The sequence below is a fragment of the Bacillus rossius genome, chromosome 10 (assembly GCF_032445375.1).
Source record: "Bacillus rossius redtenbacheri isolate Brsri chromosome 10, Brsri_v3, whole genome shotgun sequence".
NCBI lineage: Eukaryota > Metazoa > Arthropoda > Insecta > Phasmatodea > Bacillidae > Bacillus > Bacillus rossius.
This window is the reverse complement of record NC_086337.1, coordinates 13,631,005-13,658,728: the sequence shown is the minus strand read 5'-3', so window position 1 is coordinate 13,658,728 and position 27,724 is coordinate 13,631,005. Positions and strand designations below refer to the sequence as shown.

General features: G+C 37.9%; 2 protein-coding genes across 3 annotated transcripts in view; one reads left to right on the top strand and one right to left on the bottom strand.

Annotated features, from left to right (window-relative positions):
* Positions 1 to 27,724, top strand: part of LOC134535791 (uncharacterized) — a 443,681-nt gene that overhangs the window by 110,768 nt on the left and 305,189 nt on the right. Inside the window, exon 1 of one of the 2 annotated variants that reach the window (XM_063375066.1) lies at positions 16,726 to 16,915. The exons of the other annotated variant lie outside the window; for it this stretch is intronic. The gene's annotated coding sequence lies outside the window, so the exon portion shown is untranslated. Of the gene's footprint in view, positions 1 to 16,725; positions 16,916 to 27,724 lie in introns of those variants that run through there. 2 annotated transcript variants of the gene reach the window in all.
* Positions 6,493 to 9,964, bottom strand: LOC134535673 (uncharacterized). Its single transcript, XM_063374869.1, has 3 exons — positions 9,524 to 9,964; positions 7,641 to 8,753; positions 6,493 to 6,534 (listed from the first exon to the last, which is right to left on the bottom strand). Exons 1-3 carry the CDS (start codon positions 9,680 to 9,682, stop codon positions 6,493 to 6,495), a joined length of 1,314 nt encoding a protein of 437 aa, XP_063230939.1. The 5' UTR covers positions 9,683 to 9,964.

The window sequence follows — 27,724 nt, the reverse complement described above, 5'->3', positions numbered from 1 at the left end:
AAATTACTGTAAATGTTAACACGCGATTGTACACAAAGTACAAATATGAATTGTGTAATAAAAGGTTGCCATTTTGAGATGCTTCAACATTCACATTTTTACTCAAGAACAAATATTTTAATTTTCAACTTTAAACAATTGAGAATTACTGCAATATTGGGTAGATTTATCATTTTCCCCGTGTGAGGTAACGATGTTTTAGTTAATATAAAAAATCTTGAACATTTTGTTTAACAATGTTTCTACTGTAGCTTTCAGCTTGGAACTAATGTTTGCGGTGCTGACGTCTTGGGTGCGAAAATAAGGCGACTTCCAATTTTCGCATCTCTCGTTTATGTAAAAATGGTCGCCTTATATTCGGACCAATATGGTATTAAACGTTTGGAAATATGTAAATTTTTAAAATTAACCTTAAAATTGTTCAAAAGTTTAAAGATAAATGTTATTTTTAAAATTTTTTCCCACAAACGCTGAACGTTATATGCGGGAAGCATATATAAAGACAAACGTTTTGAAAGGGAAATATTAACATAGGGATATATGGAAGTGATCAAGGGAATAATTTTTTGAACTTAATAGGGAATAATTTTTTGAACTCAATAAATGGGAAAACGTGTTACGCGGGAACGTCTTAAGCGAGTTTTACTGTAATAAAGGTCTTCACATAACATAAATTACTTTTTATATTTCCTGTGCAAAGCGACAACATGAAATGCATTTCCGTATAAATGTTTGGTACCGTAAATTTTTGCAGCAGCATGCGTTAGGATGGTTTTGGTATTTCCGTTCTTGAATTGTAAACATGGATAATGTCTTGCAATTTTGCATATTTAAATTCATTTTTATAACTGCATATTTTTGATTCAATATAGTTCATAGTTTCCTATTGTTAAATAATCTTATTTTATATAGTTACATATTCCTTTATTAAATCTTCCTGCCTCCATTTGTAAATTTATTAGTGGTGCACCAATGCGGATACCGATGAATTGTAATCGGCGATTATGGGTACTTTCCGATTAATCGTAATCGGCGATTATCTTAACGATTACTTTGCTGATTATCTACGCGTTTCATTTAATCGTAAGTAGTATCTTAAATGGATATTATGATTCCATTTTTCACGATTCAGATGAATTATTTGGAATGAAGTGAAAGGTTTTTAATAATACGATACAACCACATTTTTGCAAAATATTATCTATACTCAGCCCGGTGTAATTAAGTAGGTTTTTGCCATGTAATATTTTGTTAGATATTTTAGGACGAAATACTGTAATATTTATATTTATTACAAAATTCATCTCTCTCCATCAGATCTTAATTACAGATACTTCATAAAGTTTAATAAATCTCATTGCCTCGAAGAATAAAAAATAAATTTTTCTACACGTTTGTTTACGTTGTGTCTTTTGTTATTGTTATGTCTTTATTACATAACATTACTATACACTTCATAAGTACAGCTTCTCTCGTACACTCTATAATACCTCTCGCCATTACTCTGCTACTTACACACTACCAACCTTCCCAAGCCTCTCTCATATTTCCCTACACCATAGTTATGTCTTTTGTTTAGTGGCCTTGTACATTACCTACAGCCAGAGACTTAAAATAGATGGCACGCAATCGAAATACTTCAAGCAGTTGCAGTGGATTCTATGACAATCAATCTTTTTAAGTCGTAGTTGCGGTTCAAAATCTGGGTCCCGATACCTTCCTGAGTTTATCACTTGGTTTTACACAACTCGTTATGGGCGTCTTTGGCAACATTATCCAATGTGTTATTTGTGTGTGATGTGAAAAGTGAAAAAGTATTTATAATTTTATATATTCAGTCAACATAAATAATATCACATGTGCTAGAATTGGTTTTGTGTCGTTTTTATATTATTATATGTTGAGATGGCGAGTAGGGAGAAAAAAGGTGATGTGTGGAAACATTTTTTCTATAAACTTAAATGAAAAAAATAAAGCAACATGTTTACATTGTAAAACAATAATTTCTCGTGGTGGTGGTAGTGGACTGACCTACTACTAACCTGTGGAACCACATCAAGCGAATGCATCCTGATAAATTAGTGGAGAAGTGTGCTAATGTAATCACATATGATTGTGATACAGATGGGGTAATGAAAATGGCTCAAACAAAATTAACAGACATCATGGAAAAGAAAATACCGTAAAATGAGGTGAATAGGATCAGTTTGGAAATTCATGTTGGAATGTCAATGAAAAATATTAAATCAAAAAATGTTTTAATCCATCCAAAACTTGAGTCTTTATCCATAGTTTCTAGTGGTTTAGTCATTTTCTATTATGTCAAATGGTTTTTGCAAAAAAATTATAAATATTGTGTGATCCTATTCACCCCAAATATGGGGTGAATAGGATCACTCACTGAAATGTATGCATGATCCTTTTTGTAGAACCTGTGGTGTGAAAAGGATCAGTGTTTTTCTTGCAACTAACAATTTTTAACAAAACAGCCATGTAAAATTTTTTTTATAATTGTTTCTCAATAAGATTTTTCACATTATTTGTAATAATACATAGCTTAGGCATAACATGTTTTTATTTTAGTGAACATACCTGTAACTGTTCTTGAATATTATATATATTACCCGGTACAAGTATTGTCTATTCTAAAACAACAGAAAAGCACCACAAAATTATAATACATACTGTATGGTCCTGTATAACTAACCACTAATGATTTGAACTTAAGTTATAATTTTAGCAGCATTTCATGAAATTGAGTTATGGTTAAATTTGAACTTGAGCTGCCCTCTCCGGATAACTTCTGGTTCTGAAAGCTTCCCGACAACCTGGCTGAAGGTAAAACTGAAAAAGTCCAACACAGCTGGAAACACATATATATGTCCCGAAAAATCTCGTGTTTTTTTGAATCTTAGAAAACTTGCTTCAAAGGTTTCACAGTCGAGTTTCTGCACAACTTGACCTATGTAATACAGAAGTCTGCTGGGACCTGGTTTGCTTCCAGTTTCTGCAGCGAATCCTACAAGAACCCAGTCCTTAACGTGAATGTCATCTTCCGATACAGGCTCTATATTGTTAAATGTCCTTCCAAACTTTGTCACTTTTGATTCCTCAAGCTCTTGACTTTCAATGGAACCATCGGAAAAGCTGTCATCAGAGCTGTCATCTGCAGTGTTGTTTCTTTTTTCTGGAAAGGCAACATCTTGTGTGTTCTCAGAGTATGCTTCTTCTGGTACTTCTGGTTCATAATCTTCATCTGATACTGGTATCGGACACTGGACACTTTTACCTGCTTCCACAGGTATTTTCTTCCTTGATCTTTTTGGTTGTGTACCGGTACCTGAGTCACCATATCTCATGTTATACAAAAGAGTCTTGAATGAATCTTGCATGGCTTTTTCTACACCTTCCTTATCCTCTGTACTAGGTAACATATCCAAGACCTTCTTGCGATTAAGTGGCATGATTCCCGACTTTTCAAAACCAGACTTAATGTTTTCAACTGCGTTCAGCTCTATTTGCTGCAACAACTTCGTGAGAAGTCTTGGAAATACATCTTTCGGCAATGATGGCTCTCTCATTCCCGGTCCTAGCTTCCATTTCAGTAGCACCTTCCTCCAAGCTACTTTAAGCGGTCTGAAGAATGCAACGTCGAGTGGTTGGGTGAGATGTGTAGAATTGCTTGGCAAAAACACAAAATGGATGTAGTTTTCTTGGCATACTCTTATGGCTTCACAAGACAAATGTGAGGAAAGGTTGTCACCTATCAGAATTTTCTTTCCTTCCTTGTCTTTAAAATATGGTAATGCAACATTTTTAACCCAATCTTCGAATGTAAACCCATCAAACCATCCACTCTGAGTGCAATTGAACCGGGTTCCTTTGGGTGCACCTTCTGTCCATGTTGTGTACAGGTGTTTGGACTTGTATACAACATAACATGGCAACAATTCTCCAGAAGCCGATGCTGCAAACATAATGGAAACTGCAGACTTACTTTGGTTTACTACCCTCTCAGGATATTTACAACCACGTTTTGTAATTATTTTGGTAGTGCCAGGATCATTTGTCAAATTTGATTCGTCAAAATTAACAATGTGGCTACCTGGCACACCTCTGATACTTTCGGCTAAATTATCAAAGTACTCGTTGACTGTAGATGTAGATATGCTTGCTCTAGCACGCTTTATGTTCTGACAGAAGCGCTCTGAAATTATTTCTTTGTGGTGCTTCATGAAACCTACTGCAAATTCTCTTCCTGGAAGATTGTCTTTGAATTTTGCAACGACTTTCCCTGTGTTATCTAAATAGATTTTAACAATATGCCGCAAACCATACAAATCTAAAGGATATCCCCATTCTGCACATACTAAGAGTTTTTCAAAAAGCAATTTTTCTTCATGTTCGCTTAACACGGTCTGACCACCAATGTGTTTAACTTTATCCTTCAAGTGTCTCTGCAGAACAGTGTAGGGAATTCCAAACTTCTTACTTGCTTGTCTAATACTTACCCCATGGTTATACACATCCTTTCTTGCTCTTTGAATGACATCAAGATCTGGTTTACGATACACCTTTTCTCCTGGATTTGGAATATACTCACGGGGCATTTCAAACTTGTAGTGATCCTATTCACCTCCAAGTCTAAAACACAATGCATAGAAATATAAAATTAATTCCAAAATCATTTATTACATTACTAAAATAGAAATGTTAACATCAAATAACTCTAAATACATACCTGAGTAATATATCCAAATACAAATACAAAGTTAGAACTCGTCATATATACTACACATGAAGTTTTCGTACACTCACAAACTTGATTGACTTAACCTCAAATTTCAGATGGCTGTTGTGTGAAGTGCTGCCAACATGCAAAACATTCATACACTTCAAATGTCATGTAAACAAAGCATAAACACTTACAAAATGTAATTATTTTCTGTTGCCATTATTATTCATGTCCCAATTTTTTCCACCTTACAATGAAGTTTTGATCCTATTCACCTCATTTTACGGTACTGTGTGATGTGAATGACACAATATCAATTAGAACTGACCCAGTTAATAGCTGAAAATATTTGTGAAGATATGCAGCATTATGCGATACTCAATAATAATGGTTTCAGACACCTCATGGCCAAGACAGTTACTAGGTATAACATCCATTCCAGAAAACACTTTACAAGTACAGTAATTCCTAAGATGTACCTAATCTTGTTATTAAATTCACATGGGAATAAAAATTTTAGTGTGCATTATTAAAATTAAAGTTTAAAAAATTTGTTCATTATAATCGGTAACTGAAACTGTATCTGCAGATTATTGCTGTCATAATCGGTAATCAAATCGGTAATCGGTAAAGTCATATTGGTGCACCACTAGAAAAAAATATTAGAATAGATATAACTTTTCATTTATAATGTAGTGATAATTATAAAAAATTAATACTTGGTTAGCTAAAATCATCATTTTTTCAAATGCTTAAGCAATGATTGAAATCAAATGCTGAAGAGTTTATGGACATCGAGGTCATTGCCCCGCTATCCCATCTCCCGAGGCCCTTGTCGGCATCGCCATCGAGGTCTCCGCCAGCGCCAGCTTTCTGATACTTGGCGCTGTAGCAAGCGGGCGGGGGGCGGCCTCATGACGTCAGCGGCGCGTCACGTGTTCACATACCAAGGAGATGGTGCCCGGAATGGTACCACTTCAACTACGTCACCATCTCTGGATACCAAAATCAGACGTGCTTATATAGGGGTTTGATGCTGCTTTAATCGATGTCGTGTAGTCATAATTTTTTAAAATACCAAAAAAAAATATGGTGCTTAATATTTGCTTCTTAGCAAGATCATATCAAGTTACTAGCCTTGACCTTTTGCATCTAATTGCATCCAAATAAGCATCTTATGCTTGTTTCGCTAACCAGAGAAACTTTACCAATGATACATTCATGTTAGAAACAAGAAAATAAATATATAAATGTGAGTTAGTGTTTCATTGTTTTCCTGCTGACATAGGTAACGAGAAAAATAATTACGAAACTTAGATTCGAAAATCATGCTAATCAAATGATTCAATAGTCTACGTAGCTGCTCCGGCAGCGAATTCTAACGGCAGGTGCCTAAACTACGTGTGTGTTTCGTGTCTAGAAATGTAGATGAATACCTAAACTATTTGCGTATATGTGGAACACTTGGCATTATTTTAAAAAATTACAACTATGAAAATTCTTGTTAGAGATTCGTATAATAATTATGTTTGCAACACTAGAACACATGAATTTGCTCGATAGCCAGATTAGATGTTACAAATCACTGGTGGGTACTGGAACTGTCTCCATCTTTCTTTTTTTCCCCTATTTGAAGGTCATGTTCCCATGTGCTAGTAGAGCATTTACCCCTACCTCGTCTCCTCTTCTCACTATTGGCGTCACAGAAATAGGACCTCTCTCTGTGTCAACTCCACCTCACACAGTGCCTCTGGCTGTCACTCTAGAGTGACCAGGGTCGTGGGTTCTATCCCGGCACTCTGAAGTCACTCACACTCACGAGCACTGACTCACTCTTGTAGACAGCGTAACAGACGTCCGAAAATGGCAGTTAGTTACATATTTCCATTTTTTTTTTATTTCTCTGCGGTAAAACCTTACAAATAAGATTGGGCTGAAAATACACATAGGGGAAAGGCACCTAAGAGTGCGCACCTAACAAACAATAGTCATATGTGACTACATTTTAAATTAACAATAAATGTTTGAGTCAAATTCGGTTTTATTAATCTATTATGCATTCATCTACATATGTTCAATTATGTGAAAACTGTTCATATTGTTATAAAACACACAAAAACAAATACATGCAAATGCGCACTCTTAGGTGAGCTAGCCCCTAAGAGTGCGCATTGTTTACCCTAAGAGTGCGCACTTAACACAGATCACAAGTAAATGTTACAGATCCTTCAAATGACGAACACTGCTCATGCCACCACTGTTGGCATTTAATACACTGTATCCAGTCTTCTGAGATTGGTTATCTCTCATCACATCCTGGACAGAGTACATCACTTTCCACTGTCTTTGAAGTTTTACGCTTTTTCAATGGACCTGATGATTTAACTTTCTTATTTGACTTCTGTGAATCTTGTGAACGTTTCTTTTCACTCTCCAGCAAAAGAGCATTTTTAAACGGCGAGCTTGTCATTACTTCCGATCGCCTGGCTTTCCTTTGTCTCTTGACTGTTGTGTCTGCTTTGGGAACAGGTACGATGCTGGCTGGAGAGATTCCCTTTCCCTCACTCTGATCTACCTTCATAGGACTATTATTTACAATGCAGGTGGAAGAGTTAATTTTCTTAACATTTTTCTCACTTGATACACCAGCTAGCATTTGGCAACCCAGATTAATTTCACTAGTCGACAACTCGACACCACTATCGATCGGCATATCATTCTCATCAGCGTTAGAAAACTCCAATCCAGCTACATGGACAATATTACTGGTCGACGGTATTTGGTCCAGCATTGTTTCATTATTCTCACTAGACACCAAACATTCCATATCAACTTGAAGATTTTCAATAGTTGATGGGGATGTGTCAAAGCTAGAAGGCATGATGGGGTTTTTCACAGTTTGTACAGAAGTATCTGGAGCAACAGGAACCACCTCGTTGCCACTGTCCATTGGCTCCTCTAGATTTGGCCTGTCAGTCACATGAGATGAGATGAAATCCTCGTCGCTGAACACATCAGGGTTATAAGGATAAATTCCTGTTGCACGAAATGAATTCTTTGCTTTCTCCATGGTGGCAACCTTCTCATATGAATTGCGGAACAAAAAACAAATGTCAGAATTGGAAATTGCACGGCCGGGGTGGTTGTGCATCCATTTCTCCGCTTCAATAGCAAACATTGATTTCAGAGGGCCGAAGAATCCTCGATCGAGAGGTTGCAGTTTGTGTGTAGCATGGGGAGGGAGTGAAAGAAGTGTGATATTGTGCTCTCGGCAAAAAAGAACAGCCTCAAGAGAATAGTGGGATGAGTGATTATCTAGAATTAGGAGTACTGGGTCATCCTCAGATGGTTTGACATAGGTCTTGAAATGTTTAAGCCAGACCAAAAACAGATCGGAATTAATGAAGCCACTATCAGATATCATGTGCAAAGAACCTTCAGGAGCATCTTTAAATAACTCTTGTTTCATTCTTTTTCTGGCGAAAATAATCGCAGGGGGCACATAGAAACCAACAGGATTCATGCAACAAACTACTGTCACAGTTTGTCCTCTCTCTGCTGAAGACACTTTGCTGACTGAACGTTTGCCTTTGGGAGAAAGTACTTTGGGAACTTTGTTTGGGACACACGAGATTCCACTTTCATCCATATTGAATATACGATAAGCATGAAATTTCTTTTCATCTGACACTTGTTTCAAGTTATGGAAAAACCGCTGACACTGTACTCTGTTAAATCCAATGGCACGGCCAAGACTGCATTTTTCGGGTGCTCGAAGGGACAAATTCTGCCTCTTGCAGAAATCTTGCACCCAGTGTCGCCCTGCTGCCTTTGTCACATTGTTGAACCTGTGTGGAATATTGTTTAGAGTCGCATACTCAAAAGCCAAACTCATCAGTTGCTTTCTCCCTATGCCATAGAATCGGCTGTCCAAATCCCTTATGTGGTCTGCTAGTTCTTGCTCTTGAGCCGGTGTAAAAACTCGTTTCAATCTTCCTAGTGACACTGGTATGGATCCCTGAAACAATCATCGAACGCAACTCAGGATAAGATATCAGGAATCTACTTACTAATGAAAATAAATGACAGCTAGGAAAGGCAAGGAAGGAAATATTAGTTGGTCAATCTACCCTAACAGCGCTTCAAAGAATGGAATGTTATGTAGATGAAACAGCAATGAAATGAGTAAGGAGACACACAAACAAGAACACAAAAATATCCATTAAACTGATACAGTACATTATTTTTCTTTACGACGAAATCGACTGAATTTAGCCTAAATCATTAATTCTGAGCTAGCGATGGCCAGTTTTCGAATAGTAATCGCTAAATAATAACTAAATATACAAACGACTGCTTTAATTATGCAGGCTTAACAAACCTTATTTTTGTATAATGGGAAATGAATTAACATTTTGTTAAGTAAGCCTAGATAACTGACAAGGAATTAAATTAATGCAAGTTTATTATATTTATAAAAATTCTAAAGTAGGTAATAATAAATTATCTCAAATTTTCTTTATTGTAACTTAGCAATTTTATGAAATATATATAAATTGTTGTGTATTTTTTACAAAAAATGTAATTAATAATTTTGTTTTGGAACATTATGTATGGGAAGTCAAGTAATTGCTATTGATTGGCCTATACTAGGTTGGTCTCAATTTGGCCGATTTCAACTCACTACTAATTCTAATGAAGACTCGGACTAAGAAACATGAATAAGTTCATGCATTTAAGTTACATTTATCAAAATAATACAATTATTGCTAATTAAATAGTACTTACTGCTTTTAGGCGTTTCCTTAGCGTAGATTCCTTTGTGCCCAGATCCTTTGCAACTTTTCGTTGACTTTCCCCATTTAGTATTCTGTTTCTTGCTTCATTTAAGATTTCTTCTGAAAATATTAACTTTCTTTCCGATTTTCTCTTATAAGAAGATGACATTCTGAAACAAATATAGGCCTATTTGATTAAAATTGTTCATTTTTGCATTAATATAAACTTGTCCCAAAGAGTACGCAAGGTGCTCCAAAGAGTGCGCGCGCACTCTTGTGGACAAACTTTGTGCGCACTCTTAGGGAATGAACACGAAGTATCTAAAAGAGTCGACAGATAGCAGCACATACCGTAAAAGCTAATATGGCTTTATCGACACGAATGCTGAAAACCAAAGCTGCTACGTAATATAAAGATAATGAACGCATCTCTGTTTACCTACTTGCTATAGCTTAAGTTACACGATAAAAATATTACATGAAAACAACAACAAATGAACTCTCACCTTTCAAATCTACAAATAATCTTGTGCAGCTGCAAGTTTCACGCCACTCGTTTGTCACACAGTAACGAACAATCTGAGGCTATACACTTTTTTTTCAATGTTGCCAACTGTAAGAAAATAGCAATGCGTACTCTTAGGGGATGCGCACTCTTAGGTGCCTTTCCCCTACATGAATTAAATTTTTTAAGTATGAAAACTTCTTGGTTAGAGAAAAAGAGATAAAGGTATAGTAGAAGAATGGACACGCTCTGGATTTCATACGTGGCCTCAGTGAGTTTTGATTTATATATCGTTTGATTATTGAATTTTTGAATTAGTTTGGGCCAAAGTTCACAAATTACCAGATATACTGTGGTACTGCAAGCAAATGCTGCCATTGTTACTGTTGCAACCATTATTAAAAATATATATAAAATTAGCTCTGAACTCTATGCAAAAAAAATCATTTCTCTTTTTTAATCTTTGTTAACAATATTAATTTCATTAACCAGGCACGGGACACTTTCGTGCGTGCAGCCGGCGTTCATCGAATTATTAGACGTCACGTCAAAAGCGTCCCGTAACGCACATTGTCCCGTTACGCTGTGTCCCATTACGCTCATTGTACGCTTGCGCCGCATATATCTCTCTTCCACTCGATTGGAACAACCATCGATTTGACTTTTTCGAGGCACATTAAACTTGAAACACTCCCATTCGTTTCCTACTTTTCCTATCATCGTCCTATCCTTAACAGAATAACACAGATTGGAAGAAGTTAAATAGCAAACATGTATAAAAGTTATAGTTAAAATAATCTCTTCGTTAAAGTAATAAACATATTTTAATTAATGAGTGCAAATGAAAGTAAATTTATCAATTAAATTGTATCCTTCTTTGTATCCATACAAAATAGTGATAATTCAATAAAATGATTCAATTTTATTCATAAAAATATGTAATAATTTCATCAATGTTTTGTTATGACGTTGTCACGTTAAACTATCGTCCGTAAACCGACTTTACAGACAACCAATTTTTTTTCACAACTACTAGTTTATTCTAGGAAAGTGAGTACATTTTACTTACTTTATGCTGCACAACTAACTGACGGGTTAATTATTTCGTTAAATAAGTTATATTATATCCAGTTTATACATTTGTGTTTTGGTAATATTTTTGGTACGACATTTCTTCATTTGCTAACGAGTGTAACATTATTGGTGTTTGCTTTATGTACTGTTTTGATTATCGTTGTCTAAGTTTTTGATTATATAACACATTTAATTGTGGTGAAATGAAAACATGTTTTATTTTCACTTTAATGTATGTTGCTTTATCGTGTTACAAAAAAAAAGAGAGTAACATATCCTAGTAATGGGGTATTCTAGTACTGTAACTTTCATATGCGTGTTTGCGGTACTTTTAATTAGCGTTCATTCTTGGTGTATTTAGAAGAGCCTTATGGGCGGTTTACCAGCGGTAGAGATTATGCATTTTTTCTTGGTCATCATGTACATCCTGTTTTCAGATTGAAACAGCTCTCAGTAGTGTATATTGGGGGCTCTAAGCCCAGGCGCCAGGCGCTGGTTTTGGTATCGGGGTCCGCCATATTGGATTGTGACGTCACGACGGCCATATTGGATGAGCGTAACGGGACACAGCGTAACGGGACAAGTAGTACCTTGACCTTGACCCCGGCGGCCATATTGGATACGTCATCTTCTAATCGAGCGCCCCACTCATTATGATGAAATTTACGTCTGTCACCATATTGATTTTTTTCTGTTCCACTGGAGGCCGCCATCTTGGATACCGTCGTCTTTGTTTCTGCTGTTTGTTCCTAGAGAGCGCCAGCGTCGCACTTGATTTTTTCTGTTCTGCTGGAGGCCGCCAACTTGGATACCATCGTCTTTGTTTCTGTTGTTTGTTCCTAGATAGCGCCAGAGTCGCTCTTTATTTTTTTCTTTTCTGCTGGAGGCCGCCATCTTGGATACCGTCGACTTTGTTTCTGTTGTTTGTTCCTAGAGAGCGCCAGCGTCGCTCTGTCACATCACATATGGTCGATGTTCCATTACCATCCAAAGCTATTATTGTCCTTATCATCATATTAATTTAATTTTTATGCAAAATACATTGGTAGCGCTGTGATTCGAACCATCGAAGCTCTGATCTTTAGTTTGGAAAACATACGCCTTTAAACGCACGGCCATCGATACATTTACTAGACTGAGAATTAAATAAGGTATATATAAAAATAACCTTTCATATTCGGACTTGAAATTTTTTTTAATTTTAAGTAATAATAGCTTTACCTATTCGAGACAGAACCGCCATCTTGGATTATGACGTCACCGTTGCAATTTCCGTTACGCCCGCAACCTTTAAAATCAGCAATTTTTATGTTATAAAATCGGGAAAAAATTAAAAAATCATTAAAAAAATTAAATAATCTAATTAAATTATAAAAATCTTAAAAACCACTGTTGAACTCATCGTTTCGGTCGCAATCTTGGATTATATAAATGTTGCATGTTACGTTACGCCCGCCATCTTGGTTGAGTACGATGCCATCCTTACACTTTACGTTACGACTGACATATTGGATCCTATTAATGTTGAATTTATCGTTATGGCCGCCATCTTGAAAATCTTTATTTATTATCCGATTTTAATGAAAAAAGTTCAAAATTCATCAAGAAATTAACTAATTAGAATTCTGATTGATTATTTCGATTCCCGTCCTTGGTTCGAAACCAGTGAAGGCAAAAAAAAAATAACCAGATCCTTCCTACACAGAAGCCACCTACAAACTGACCTAGCACCAATACCAAGGTATATATAATGTCAAATGGTATGACGTCATGTCCGCCATCTTGTTTTCGTCCGCTGGAGACCGTCATCTTGTTTTCGTCTGCTAGAGTGTGCTAACGACATGATAGTATAATTTTCTGTTTACCATACCTTTAACCTCGTCTGTTGGCATTGAACATTGTCATTTACCTTTAACTTTGACCTTGACCTCGAACTTTGACCTTGAAATTTGACATTGGCCTTGAACTTTGACCTTGATCTTGAAATTTGACATTGACCTTGATCTTTGACTTTTACCTTGATGTCCATCATGGATCCGTCATTTTATGTTCAGTACATGCTACCAGGAGCTACCACCTGCTAGTGGTCATTGCCACCATCATGTTTTCGTCTGCTGGAGGACACCATATTGTGTGTACTCGTCTTACCATCATGCTAGTTTTATTCTAACCTGCTACAGTGCAGTAATTATTATTACTGTGGTGCCCGCTATCTTGAAATTTCGGCGCCATCTTGAAATAATGTAATTATTTAGCTAGAAATGCGGGAAAAATTCCAAAAGTCTCCGAAAAAAATCAATTATTAATATACAAATTGAATCGATGGATTCCTGTCCACGGTTAGATTCTTGACCAGTGACAGTTGTAACTAATTATTTAATAAATTTTAGGTTCTGTTTTCCATTACCTTTCGCGGAGTTTATTAATCATTCACTCTACGAAAAACAACTCAAGACAATATACCTGACCAACGAATTAAATACGGTACAGTGCCGATTAGCCTAACATGAAAGTCTAATTTTTCAATAATCTGAATAACATATAAGCCGTTCATGTACAAAGTCACACATACAGGCCAATTGTCTTCAGACCATGAGACCGAGTCATGTCAATATGAGACGTATAGGCTAGTCATTTCAGGGCCGCATGACCTTCTTCGTCGTTAGCTAATTATATTCAATTTGTCCATCGTGACATGTTTTAGACATACTAAAAGACCAAGTGACCTTGAAAAATATTTTAGTAACACCAAGAGGTTTTGAACTAGTAAATATTCAGTCACTACATTTTATACTACGCACAATCAACAAAAAGGAAGCACCGTCAACGAAAAGGCAGCACATTTGGAAGCACCGCCAACAAAAAGGCAGCTCATTTGGAAGCACCTACATGTCTTTGAAGCTACAAGAATTCAAGTCTACTCGGCTCCAACTACTCCAGCATTATGTTATTAGATTACATGACTACTGGTTTACGTAGCTTCAAGTATACGAGGCTACTTGGATACGTAGCTACAATTCTACGAGGTCCCAAGACATCAAGACTACACGACTACGAGCCATGATGTTACGAGACTACGTGACAACGAATCTTAAAGTTTACGAGACTGCGAGGCTACAGAGCTACGAAGCTTCTAGAACAAGAGTTTACGCGACTGCGAGGATAGAGAACTTCTCATTGATGAGCAAAGATAGAGTTCTAGTGCAAGCCAGAATTTTATGTATTTTTGTAATTTTTTTTATTTTTAATTTTTTAAATTTTCATTTAATTTTATGTTATGAAAGAAAATGTGTGGTGGTTTTCTCCGTGTACTCCCGATTATCCATGTCGATGTTATGATGGTTTTCTCCGTGTGCTCCTGATTATTCTTGCCAATATTATGCTGGTTTTCTCCGTGTGATCGTGATTATTCTTATCAATATTTTGATGGTTTTTTTTCCGTGTGCTTGCGATCATTCCTGTGGTTTCGGTCAAAGGTCAAGGTTACACCCATTCAAGATGGCAGCCGTGATGTCACAATCCAAGATGGCGGACCGTGAGAAATCTGAGAAGCACTAACAGGAAGGACGAACTTCCTTCTCCTTGGAGACTATCGTAGCCATCCTTCTTATGCGATCGATATTGATCATCCCGCATCACGCATAAAAGAAATAAATATTATTTACCTGCAAGCAACACGTGGCGACATCTGATGTTGAAAAGCGGAACTACTTGCAACATGTACCTTTGCATGAGATCAATTAACTCTCACCACTGAATATTGTAGTCAGTTAGAGACATGAAGTTTCGTAGCCACGCGGCCAATTAGTCATGCAGTCTCGTAACCTTGAAGACTTGCAATCGCATAGTCTCGTAACCTCATGGCCCGTAGTCTCGTAGTCATGATGCACTGGAGTCTCGTAGACTTGAAGCTACGTAAGCAAGTGTCCTTGTAATCTTATAACATAATACTGATGGTGCAGTTGGAGCAAAAGAGAAAATTCTGACGAAGACAGAAACAGCAATTGGAGCCTTGTAGTCGAGTAGCTTCGTAGTCAAATACTCATACAGACTTGTAGTTCTCTATCCTCGCAGTTACGTAAACTCGTGTTCTAGAAGCTTCGTAGCTCTGTAGCTTCGCAGTTACGTAGTCCACTGAATGATGCTATTGTAGTCAGAGACATATAGTTTCGTAGCCACGCGGCCAATTAGTCATGCAGCAAAGAAATAAATATTATTTACCTGCAAGCAACAATTCGCGTCATCTGTTCATGAAAAGCGGAACTACTTGCAACAAGTACCTTTGCATGAGATAAATTAACTCTCACCACTGAATGGTGCTATAGTAGTCAGTTAGAGTCATGAATTTTCGTAGCCACGCGGCCAATTAATCATGCAGTCTCGTAACCATGCGTTCTGGAAGCTACACAGTCCTATAGCCTCGCGATCACGTAACCTTGAAGAGTCGCAATAGCATAGTCTCGTAACCTCATGACTCGTAGTCACGTAGTCATGATGCAATGGAGCCTCGTAGACTTGAAGCTACGTAAGCAAGTAGCCTTGTAATCTTATAACACAATGCTGATGGTGCAGTTGGAGCAAAAGAAAAAAATTCCGACGAAGACAGATGTGGCAATTGGAGCCTTGTAGTCGAGTAGCTTCGTAGTCAAGTACTCATGCAGACTTGTTTGTCTATATCCCCCCCCCCCCCCATCCCAGTTGTCATGGGTGTTCTTCCTTCCTCCTACTTATATTGCTGCACATGAGTTCTCAATCTTTGTCCTTATTCCGTTTTATTTTCATGAAATTACACCTTTCAAATGCCGTAAACCGATAGCTTAGATGTTTACATGCACAAAGAATGACAGTTTACTTAAATTTAACAATTGCTAAAATATAAACTAATAAAAAAATATTTAATTATTTGTTCCATGAAGACCAACATTGCACAGTTTAAATACCCATATGGCACTTGCTTATCCACCAACTGAATATCGGGTTCAACACCCCAGTTTTGGGGCATTTATCCCACTGATCATAATCCCGCTTCCCCCCTGTCCCTAGGTATGCTCCAGAATCATCTAGCTCCTCCAACTGCTGTCATGTATTCGTCAAATGCATTTTGAAAATAATATAACCAGCTATTGTGATCGAAATTTTTTTGTATGATATTTACGACAAGTCTGCCGAAATTAGCTTAAGAACTATAATAAGAATCTCTGTGACTCGACTTGCAAAATAAACACCTGATATTTTGTGGGGGATAAAATTAACATTAAGAATAAAAAACTATGAAATAATACTTTCTGTAGAGGTAATTAATATGTATGTGCTAGGTTAAATAACAAAGTTAATGAAATAATACAATTGCATGTAATTTTAGGAAAATATTTATTACAAACAGATTACATTTTTATCTAAAAAAAAATTCATGATTTTGTGACAAATCAATTATTTTTGCTATTTTAGAAAAGAGAGGTTATAGATTTTGCTGAATAGTTTGTTGATTAATTACCCTACTGATTTTTTTTGGTTTTGTTGGACTAAAAAAAAAAAAAAGATTTTGCAGTTTGCAAATATTTATCTGTCTGGTCGCTCAGACAGGCCACATATTATGTGTGTTTCCCCTTTAACCTTCTTCGGATGTTTGCTTGCTGATAAGAGTGGCTTCAGTACAATATTGACCCTCACATGCGAGCTTGAAGAGAACTAACTGTGTTTTGTTGTACTGGACTATTTCTAATTCGTTATCTTTAACGGTAGTCCTACTGCCACTGTCTGTGTGATATCTGGAGCGCATTCGAGATTCACTTCTAGCTCCAGAAGTCAGCTACAGAACAAGAGGTAAGTAAACTGAGTAACAATATACTATCTAATATTCTAACGGTGTGTTTGATATTGTGAGCTCTTTTAAATTCAGTTTAGAAAGCGCTTTACTTTGAAATATATTGTCCTAACAAGTTTTCATTTGAAATAGACTGTCGTAGTTATTCATAGGAAAGACTGTTGAAAGCCGATCCGAATGTTCATATTATCAGGAAAGCAACATGAATAATATATTTAATACCACAACAATGAACACAGCTCAACTAGCAGAATACCACTGCATCTATGAATTATATTCCTTGATATAAATATTTTACTGAAATCGCGGGCTAGCGTGGTACAGACGACTTCCGTGGGGTTATTTCAAGCTCGCCGGTTTCCGGTGCGAGAGGTTGCAGGTTCGAGTCCTGAATAAGGCACGGGTGTAAATTTGTGTAGGTCTTTATCAGTCAAATTTTTCATAAGTCATCGTATGTGTCAATTAATACGACATTTAAGTAACAATATGTCACTGACGAGGGGATGGTTGGCTAGTTGGATCAAAAATTACTAACGAGCCAAACTAAAAAAAAAAAAGATTTGGTCATTTACCGCCCCCCCCCCCCGCTCACCAAGGTGACCTGGGGCTCGATTCTGAAATTATCACAGCGAGTAGGTGGTAGGGTGTGTTGTCGGGTTTCCTGCCTGCGGGCCGTGTAGTAGTATTCTCTAATACTAGTGACAAGCCACGGGCGCTCTATACAACCAGAGTATCAATTTACAAGCTCCCCAGTTGCGAAGCTGTGTTCATTAGTGACAGTGCCTGCGCGGTCTTTCTAGTTAGTTAATGTGGCGAGTGATTGTAGCCTCGTGCACAGGAGCTTGGAAATTGACGAACTGTTGTCATGAGCGACGAGCTGCGGTCTAACCCCGCCTGTGGCTTCTGAGAATACCACAATGAGAACCCGTCATCGCTACCGCCGAACCGAAGTCGTCAACAATCTAATTGGTGTGCGAAATGAAAGTTTTTAGTAGCAAAGCTATTCTAGAATACAAATTGTAAACTTAAATAGTTATAGAGAGGAGTAATCACAAATTTGAAAATACGTTAAAAATTTGGCCTTCCTGCTATATAGATTTCCAACAATCTCTCAAAACTTCGTGTTGAACTTTGATGGCGCAATTGGCGAAGCGTGCGCCTCCATTTGCTTAAGGCGTTCTTTTTGATTGGGATTAAATCCCGTCACAGATAATTTTTTTTATATAAATGAATATTATAGTATAAAAATTGCACTTACGTATAAACAACATTAATTTTTTTGTGTATCTAATTTCATGAATTTATGTTGCACCATGTATATAGAGCTTCAGAAGGATAAAGCTAGTTAAAACATTTTTTTAAAAACATAAAACCTCTTTTTTGACATAGCAAGGAAGTTATTATGCAAAAAAGCCAAAATGAGAAAACGTATTTTGTAATGTTTATACAACTTTTTTCTTTGTTAAATTTGATGTTGTATACTGGCTGTATATCCGGATAGAAATTGCTTCAATTTAACCAAAAATACTGAAAATAAAAAAAGTAAGGCAGTGCTTCTAATACAATTTTACGCGGAATTAATTTTTTTAATAATTTTATTCTGAACGTCACTTGCAAAAATTAATGCAACTTAAGTGACATCAATTGAAAAAAATTCTGTTCAGCTCTGGACAAGTGAGAATAATTTTTCCTTCTTGATGGGCTAAGCTAGAATTATATTCATCTAATATTATTTTAAGAAGTATATACCTACAAGAATTTGGGTTTGATTTTAATGTAGGAAACTTGTGAAAATACATAATCGTATAATAACGCGCATTCAATTCATAGTGATAGTCCACGCGTCCACAGTAAAAAAAAATGTGTTCATCTAATAGTTCAAATTGCCAACGAGTCATAGCCTAACTTTTAATAGGTAATTTTGTGTTAGTTTACCATAATGTTGAATAACTTAAGAAACTTTATGATAAATTGTAATAAACAATTTATTTTTTGAAGTAATAACTTTTAACAAGCTAAGTTAAGAATAAGTGAAGTCATCATCATTAACTAAATTCCTACGTGAAAGAAATACACCTCTCATTTCTATCAATGGTTTTAACATAAATAACATAAGTATGGATATTGACTTCCTTGCAAATGTCTTTCAGTTACTAAGTTAATACAAAGTTATAAAGTTTTAATTACTTTCGTTTTCATTGTTTATTTCAAATCAATTTTTAAAAATTTAAGTAGGCCTAACTGTTATGAGATAACAGAACAAACGGGCAGAAATATGCATTAAAAGTTATTGGAGCAATAAGTGAAAAATACTACACATTGTTAATAATAATATTTTTGCATTAGGTAAAGTATATATAATGCAATAATAAAGACATAGAAACAAAAAATGTTAAATGCAATGACAGAAACTAAAAAACTTCTTGTTGGTCTTCATATTTCGTTCATGGGCACCACGCACTTTACCGTTGTCCTACACACACACATAGCCAACAACTTTAAAACATTACCTAATAAAAAATTAAAGCTAAGTAGTTTAATCACGAATTCTTAAAGTTGCCGTTCTATCATAGTTAAATTCTTCAAGTTTAAAACATATTTTAAGGGCAGTTTCAGTATGACACATTTTATTTGACACACCAATATTTTTAGTACGTTTCCCGATATCCAAAAACGCGTGCTGCCACACGCGCGAGCCCGCCATCTTGACTGCTTCGGCTCGTGTGTAAATCAGAGAAGAACGCTAGCCCGCAGAGCTGGGAGGCTAGGACAAGCAGGCGGGAGTCAGCACATGAGGATACAGAGGTACTGCAGGAAGACTGATTATCGCGCGCGGGAGTCACAAGGCGAGGCTAATGCGTTTAAGAATCGAGCCCCTGGCGAAGTGGCAAACGTGACGGATGTTGCGTAAGCGACAGCATGTTACAAATCTACTTATACACTGAGAAGCCGTTCAATCACACTTCCCCACCCATTATCTGTCAGACATGAACTCAATGTCAAGACGGTAACCCGTACTTAGTTAATTTCGTGAATTTAACACATCAACATCTTCATTTCATCGAATCATTGAGATTATCAAAGTGGAGGAAAGAGAAAAAAGTAAAAACCATATTAGATACATAAAATCTAAGAATTATTTTATTTTTGAGGTATAATGTCAACTTAAAAATTAATTTTTTTTGACATGACGTCTAATAAATCGATGAACGCCGGCTGCACGCACGAAAAAGTGTCCCGTAACGCACATTGTCCCACTATGGATGTCCCACTACGGATGTGTCCTGTTATGCTCATTGTACGCATGCGTGGCATCTCTCTTCCACTCGATTGGAACAACAATCGATTTGACTTTTCAATCATATTTTCGTCTGTGACGTTTTGGCCCTGACCCTAGCCAACACGTACAACTCCCGCGCCTCGCCACACCGTACAAAGGCTCTAATGACTCGTACCGCGAGCGCAGGAAAACCCCCAAAAAAAATATTTGAATCCAAACAGATAGCAGACACAACAACACTACTAGTAAGATTATGAACAGTGAGAGGGGACAGCAAGTTATAAAAAAAATGAGAAATTTATATGGCACCATTTAATAGTTAGATAAGTATATCATAAAAGGATTTCTCACAAATCGGCGCGAACCACTTCCAATACATACTGTATTATAATAAGAAATTTCTATTAAACTATACACAAAATACTTCAACAATTACTACCAACGGTATACTCTGATCTTATACTTCGGAGCTCCGAAGAATTAATATAATTACCCCAAAAAAATATTTACTATATATATATATATATATATATATATATATATATAACATATTAAAACAACCTCTGACGCGCCAGGCATAGTACAACTATAAATATTAAAGGATAAACTTTTGCATCTGATAAGCGTAATGTAACAACATATTAACACATATTAACATCCCGATAAATATCTTAAAAATTTATCTAGTTCCAAAATTTTGGCTTAAAACCAAAAGGCCTTTCACAGTTTAAGTCATTGTCTAACGCTGACGGTCTTTTCACTTCAACGTCTGTGGAGTATAGTTTTTTTTGCGCGCGGAAAAGTAACCAACTGCTGACACAATCAGATTGCGTAGTAAGTTAATGAAATTTGGAAAATCCACGCTTTATCATTTCTTGCTGCGACTAAAAAGGGTCAATGGGGCGGTGGCATGGCTGGCACTTACTTGCTTTCCACGTCGAGAAGTCCGGTCACCTGGTACACTCACTTACTCACGAGCGTAAAATGATGGCAAACCATCACCATTAGACGTTGCCGTAGTTGCGATTTTCTGCTGCGACGAGTTCCCGTCAAGCTGGTTCGGAGGTGTCGTCGACGCACGTATTTCCTCCTTAAAACATGCTCGCGATATTCACCAACCTCTTCATCGCTCACTCACGTCCTACGTATACGGCTTCCCCAACCGTTTAAAGGGCAAGCCGTTCATAATCGCTTCGTAGTGGAAGCATCACCACGGCCAACCCGCTTTATTTCAGACACGTCCGCCGCCGGCTAGGCCCACAGGCCGACTCCCGATCACTCCTCCCCTGACGTCACACCCACTCCATATGTCCGCTGACGTCAGACACACAGCTCTTCCGCCACGTGCGTTCGCCGCGGAGCGATACAATCGATGATACTCTCGAACCTTCCAGACCAATATAATAACTAAAGTCCATTAAAATTAACAAATTAAGAAGACTAAATAAAAATTACAGTTTCATATATTTTTTACGTTAAACCAAATATAACAAACGTAAATCAAAATAACTTCTATTACCAGGCAGGCCAAAAAATAACTATAAAAAAATCTACCATTTCTGCCAACATAAACCTTATCCAGGCCAGAGCTGTAGCAGACATGCTACACGTCGTTTGAATTATTAATATGATGTAATTTAACGATCATCCACAGATTTGCAGCCGACAATATATTTTTAATTTCCCGCCTACTACTATAAGAAATACATATGGCGGACTACATACGTTTTTAAAACTTTCACAACACAAAACAAAATTTGTATAAATATATATAACATCTGAAACAATTATTTTCAATGTGGCCTCGTGGCCGTGCGGTTAGCATCGCTGACTACCAATCAGCTATCTATGCGCGCGAAAATTGGTGCTGCTCTTTTCGCCCGAATAAGTGTTTAAAGTGCCGCCAGTGGTAATTTCGTGTGCAATTCGTGTGCTACAACAAATACTACATGCGCACAAATAAAGGTGAGATGCGGCCTGGCCGAGAAATAAACTAATTTGTGTATATAATTTTCTATTTTGTTCGTTGTATGTATAAAAACAATGCCACCACCAAAGATTCACAGTGTTTGAGTCTCAATGCAAATGTAAACATTGATATCATAGAGCTCACACACCATAGCGATGAACATTTGGGAGGGTGTGTTCCTATATGTCAGCTCAACACAGAAATGTTTACGGGAGCACCCCATACTTGCACGGAAGCCATACCTCAAAAAAATATTTCGGACAACCGAATTAAATCACAAATAAGAGCTCTTCAGGACAATAAACCATTCACAATAAGTACGGAAACAAACATGGCTTCCGAATTGTTTTACCAAGATTATAATTCTAGCAAGAAGATGCCCAATGAAGAAAATCTATATAAACTGTATTGCCCTGCAATTAGGAGAGTTGTCGACGATAATTCAGTGTATGGTTACTTTAACAACCTATTTCATGTTGGCACACACGAAAATAAATCCATAATGTTGCATGTGCACATGAGAAAAATTGAGAACGATGATTTATCTGTGCATCCATTTAACATAACAGACAAAAACGCATTCAAACCCAAATTCTTTGGCAAATGTGAGGACATTCCGGAAATTATGTGCGAAGATGACTTTTACAAATATTTTGTGTGCTCCACCGAAGAGCATCAGACACCTGCTTCCCCCAGAAGTGACCAAGACATCCAGCACCAATCTGAACCTGTGACACCATCCTCCACTCCTATGGAGAGTGAAGAAGGATGGCTTACGGTAATGAGTGGGACAAAACGCTCATTCACCAGCACTCACCCACCAAATATGAAAATTCTCCGAAGGCGAAATCGGGCAAATTCCATGACAATAGATTCGCCCCACTGCAGGATGATGTCGCAGAACCTGTAACCACCCTAGAAGAAGACGTACAGCCAACACATACTGCTACGAGTCAAATGCCACAACCACCACTAAGAAAGCCAATAATCAACCTGGACAGGACACCAATTAAACTAAAGATGCCTCCAATCACAGTGAAGACCGGAATGAACCAGGCATTCAACACTCACAGACAACATCTTAAGAACATACTTCAGAAGGACTTTAGCATCAGCGCAACCTGATACCAGATAAAAATAAAAACAGAAAACCCCACTGACCACGCAATAGCACACAAGTGTCTAAAGGACAAAAACTTTGAAATCTACATGCATCCTCACCCCCACCAGCGCAACATCCGGTTTGTAGTGCGCGGGCTAGATGCAGACCACAACACCGATGAACTGGTGGAGCATCTGCAGGCCAAAGGTCTAGAGGTGTCATTTATTAAGAGGATGTACAAACGTACACCAGAGGGTGAGAATATCCCCGTCCCACTCTTCCTCATCATTCTAAATGGCAATGTTCCTCTCAACACGGTCCTGGGAGCACACCGCATAGACCATGTTGAAGTAAAGTTCGAGGCCTACATGGGCCACCAAGAGATCCAGCAGTGTGTAAACTGCCAGCGCTGGGGTCACACCCCTCAACAGAATGCACAAGAAGCAAAGAAGGCACGCCGCTCTGTGTGAACTGCCATTAACACGAACTGCAGACCACCGCCCACCACACAGCGGCCAGAGACTGCCCAGTCAGGCTGGCAATGCTGGCATCACAACAGAAGGTAAATCAACAACCCACCCAACTGTCTGCAAACTCTGCCACCTTCCCCTCACTGAAACCACCAAAATCAACCTTTGCATCCACTCTTAAGACTTTCAAACAGCAAACACCCACACAATCGACTCAACAATTGCCACATACACCGGTACCACAGCGCTCAACCCGAGACACCTGCGTACCACTAAACCTTGTGCCCCGCAAAAGCAGCCAGAGTACTCCTCCAACTAACACTCAATCAACTAACTAGGAACCCAACCCTTTTAGTGAATTACCAGAACTGATAAAGCTGGTCAAGGAACTTAATATTATGAAATGGGTTCCCTTTATCTTAGATGCCATGAGAAAATTAAAAAATGCGCAGGCCTACGATGAGAAGTGCGCAGTGATTAGTACTGTGTTCCAAGCCTTTGCTGATGCCTTCCCTTAAAATTGTTGTCTGGAATATCAACAGCATTTTCAATAAAACTGCCGAGTTCAATCATTTCATTTCAATTCATAAACCAGACATGGTGTTCCTGGCAGAGACCTGGCTAAGTACTGGTGTTTCTTTCACTGTACCAGGGTATGTGGTGCATCTAGCTGACAGGTTGGACGGCGTACAGGGAGGTGCGGCCCTTCTAGTGCGTCAAGCTTTGTCACACCACAGGCGGCAGCTTCCACAACTGCAGTATGTGGAAGCGGTAACAGTCAGACTGCATACTAATCCCACACCTTTCACAGCTGTATCTCTCTAAATTCCACCACCCACTCCATTCCCGAAGGAGGATCTTAACATCCTCCGACATCTGGACTCACCCGTTGTAACCCTTCTCTACCTATTACCCTTACAGCAGGGAGAACCTGGCCTAACAATTGGCCCAAGGGTACAAAATCAAAGGGAAAGAAAAGGTTACGTTAAACAAAACAAAGAGCAGAGCTCAGTGGTATAAATATATTTTCATTATTTAGCAAACAACTTGGTATATGCGCATCTCAACAGCGCTCAAATGCAAAAAAAAAAAAAGCTTTACTACAACAATCAGAATAACCTTAAAAATCTCAAAATTCAGGTACAAGACAAAAACTTTAATAGAGGTGGGTATATTTTTCTTTTTGGTTGCGTGGGTTCACAGGCTTCACCACAAATTCACCACAAGTTCATGAACTCTTAGTCCATCTTCATACACCAAATACAAAAAAACAAATTACCTAACAAAAATTTTAAAATATTATATTTCGTTTATCCTACCCCGAGAGCTCTCCTATAGAAAGTCCCGACACTCTAAACAATAATTTAATTACGGTACTCTACCAACATTATGAGTATATAGTTTTATAAAATTTTATATAAAAGACAATTATGATAATAAAGATTTCCTAATTTCATCAATCACAGATGGCAGCCTCAAATGAGCATGAATAGAATATTTTAACTCTCATACATTTAACATCTAATAAAACATATATGATAATAATTTGTACCACTCAAGATATCAGCAATATAAATATATAATTCTATAAAAAAATTTATATAATTAAAAAATATAATAAAAACAATATAACAAAATTATAATCTCACTAATCACCTACTGCAGGCTCTTTCTCCAACCTACGGAGGCGGGCAGCATGCAAACAATAAAATGCCTAAAATATTTCTGGCAAAATTAAATCACCAAAACAAATTATAGAACTAACACCCTTAGGCAAATTGTGTTCATTATCTCAACTTCTTAGTAGCTCTTCACTATCCAAAAGCACCCAAGGAAATATACTTTTCAAGACTCACCCCATCAGTTGCCATCGGGAACAGGACGACGCACAATATAAATAATTTAAAAAGGCCATTTAAAAGAAAATATCACTACACCACCATTAACTGGACAGCTGGGACGCCGACTGCAACCACCGACTCTCGAACCAGCTGCATTCCATACGACGAACTATTTAAACTTCGTGGAATTTCCTTCGCTCAGCTACCGACGAAACTTCATTTCTTCCCAAATTTCAATTCCAAAAATAAATTAATCCGTCGAGACGATCTATTCTCTTCATCCGCAATAAACAGGAAAAATCACATAGTAGACCAAATTTAAGTTTATAAAATGTTGTCCTCCTCCTGTGCCAGCTGCTCAAGTTGACTCGGTAGACTAGTCTCACACCTTCTCGCTCATTCCACAACCCTCCATGTCGTGTCGAACTCCAAAAAAATTGATTACATAAATATTTTTTTTTTATAACTTCTTAAAATAATTTTCTCGCACGCCCCGATGCTTCCTCGAATTTAGAAAAGAAGGTACCACAATTATCTTGTTACAAATTTTTTTTTTTTTTTTCCCACAGCTCAATCGTAGCTGCTTTTCTTCTGCTCGTAAGTAGCCCGGGTCTATGCTAATATTATCCTCGGCGATAGAGGCCTCCACTGGGGGTTAACTACACTTCATTTCCCCGCACGAGCCTCGCGTTGCTTTGTCCAGCATATACACGCTGAAATCTCTCTTCTCCTGTCCACTAATTACACATAAATCAAGTAAAGTGAAAATCATTTCTTGAAGTCGCGATGTGCATTATTCACCGGAGGTACCTATCATAGACCCACACTGACCATCTGGCCCCACTGCTAACTCACGAGTCACTCCCAATTTCTCTCTGTCCAGCGCTGTGCTTGACTCGTCGCTTACCGCGCATGCGCGGTAGCTAATTCCAACAGTCACCGCCGGCAGCGCTACACGGATTAGCCCGTAGCTAGTGTACAACTCTCGACCCAAAACACTAATAGGTGGCGCGATAAGTCACACCTTCCGACAACGCGCGGACACGATCAAAACAAAAAAAAAATTTATTTGTGACGCCGTCACAGGCGTCACAGCCACCCCTCCTAAACCGCCCCCCCCCCCCCCCCCCCCGGCGGGACAAAAAGAGAAGGAAAACACCACATACAAACACCTTCAACAACCAGAAGAATACTCACTCACTAGGAGAGGAGAACGACTGCTGAGAAACTTCAGAAGAAAAACCCTAACCTAACAACAAACCATAGGATACAAAAGCAAGAATCCTAAACATAGACAATCAATTTGGTTACTGAGAAGAGACAAACTTTTTCACTGCAGAAACATGTGCCTTCTTTATAATGAACCCCTTATCAGGATCTCCCAAGCTCACAGTGACCGGCGTAAGGAAAGAAAGCACGCGGTAAGGACCATCATAAGCAGGGCTCAACTTACTGCTAATAAAATCAACCTTTTTACTTAACACGACCTTCCTGCATACCACTAAATCGCCTTTCTTGATTTCTGACTCTATCCTTTCTTTGTTATACTTCTTCGCCATCACAGCGCGCGCCTTCTCTAGAGCCTGATCCGTTTCCATCCAGATCTCTTCCAACTCCTTTCCTGAACTTTCCAAACACTCTGGGGGAATTCCCCAGATACTCAACAAGGGGTCTGGCAACTGCCGCCCAAACATCACCAAACTGGGCGATTTACTCGTAGCACCATGTATTACAGAGTTCAGGGCAACATTAAGAGAAGACAACTCTGAATCCCAGGCTCTTTGATTTCTATGGTGGAAAATGGTCAGCGCCACTTTCACCGTCTTGTTCACCCTCTCTACCAGATTTGGACAAGGATAGTAGGGGCTTGTGTGCACCTGCTTTATCCCCCATCGGAAACACATATTTCTCATAGTTGAAGAGGTGAAGTATGTAGCATTATCTGAAACGAGGATCTCCGGACTCCCAAAAATTTTCCATACCTCATTTTCCAACTTAGTACTGACCGAAATGGCCTTCATGTCTCTTAATGCTAACAGGATCACGAACCGAGAAAAAGCATCCACCAGAATAAGTATGCAGTTCATCCCTTTGCTAGACCTAGGAAGGGGACCAAATATGTTGATAAACACCCGTTCCCAAACTC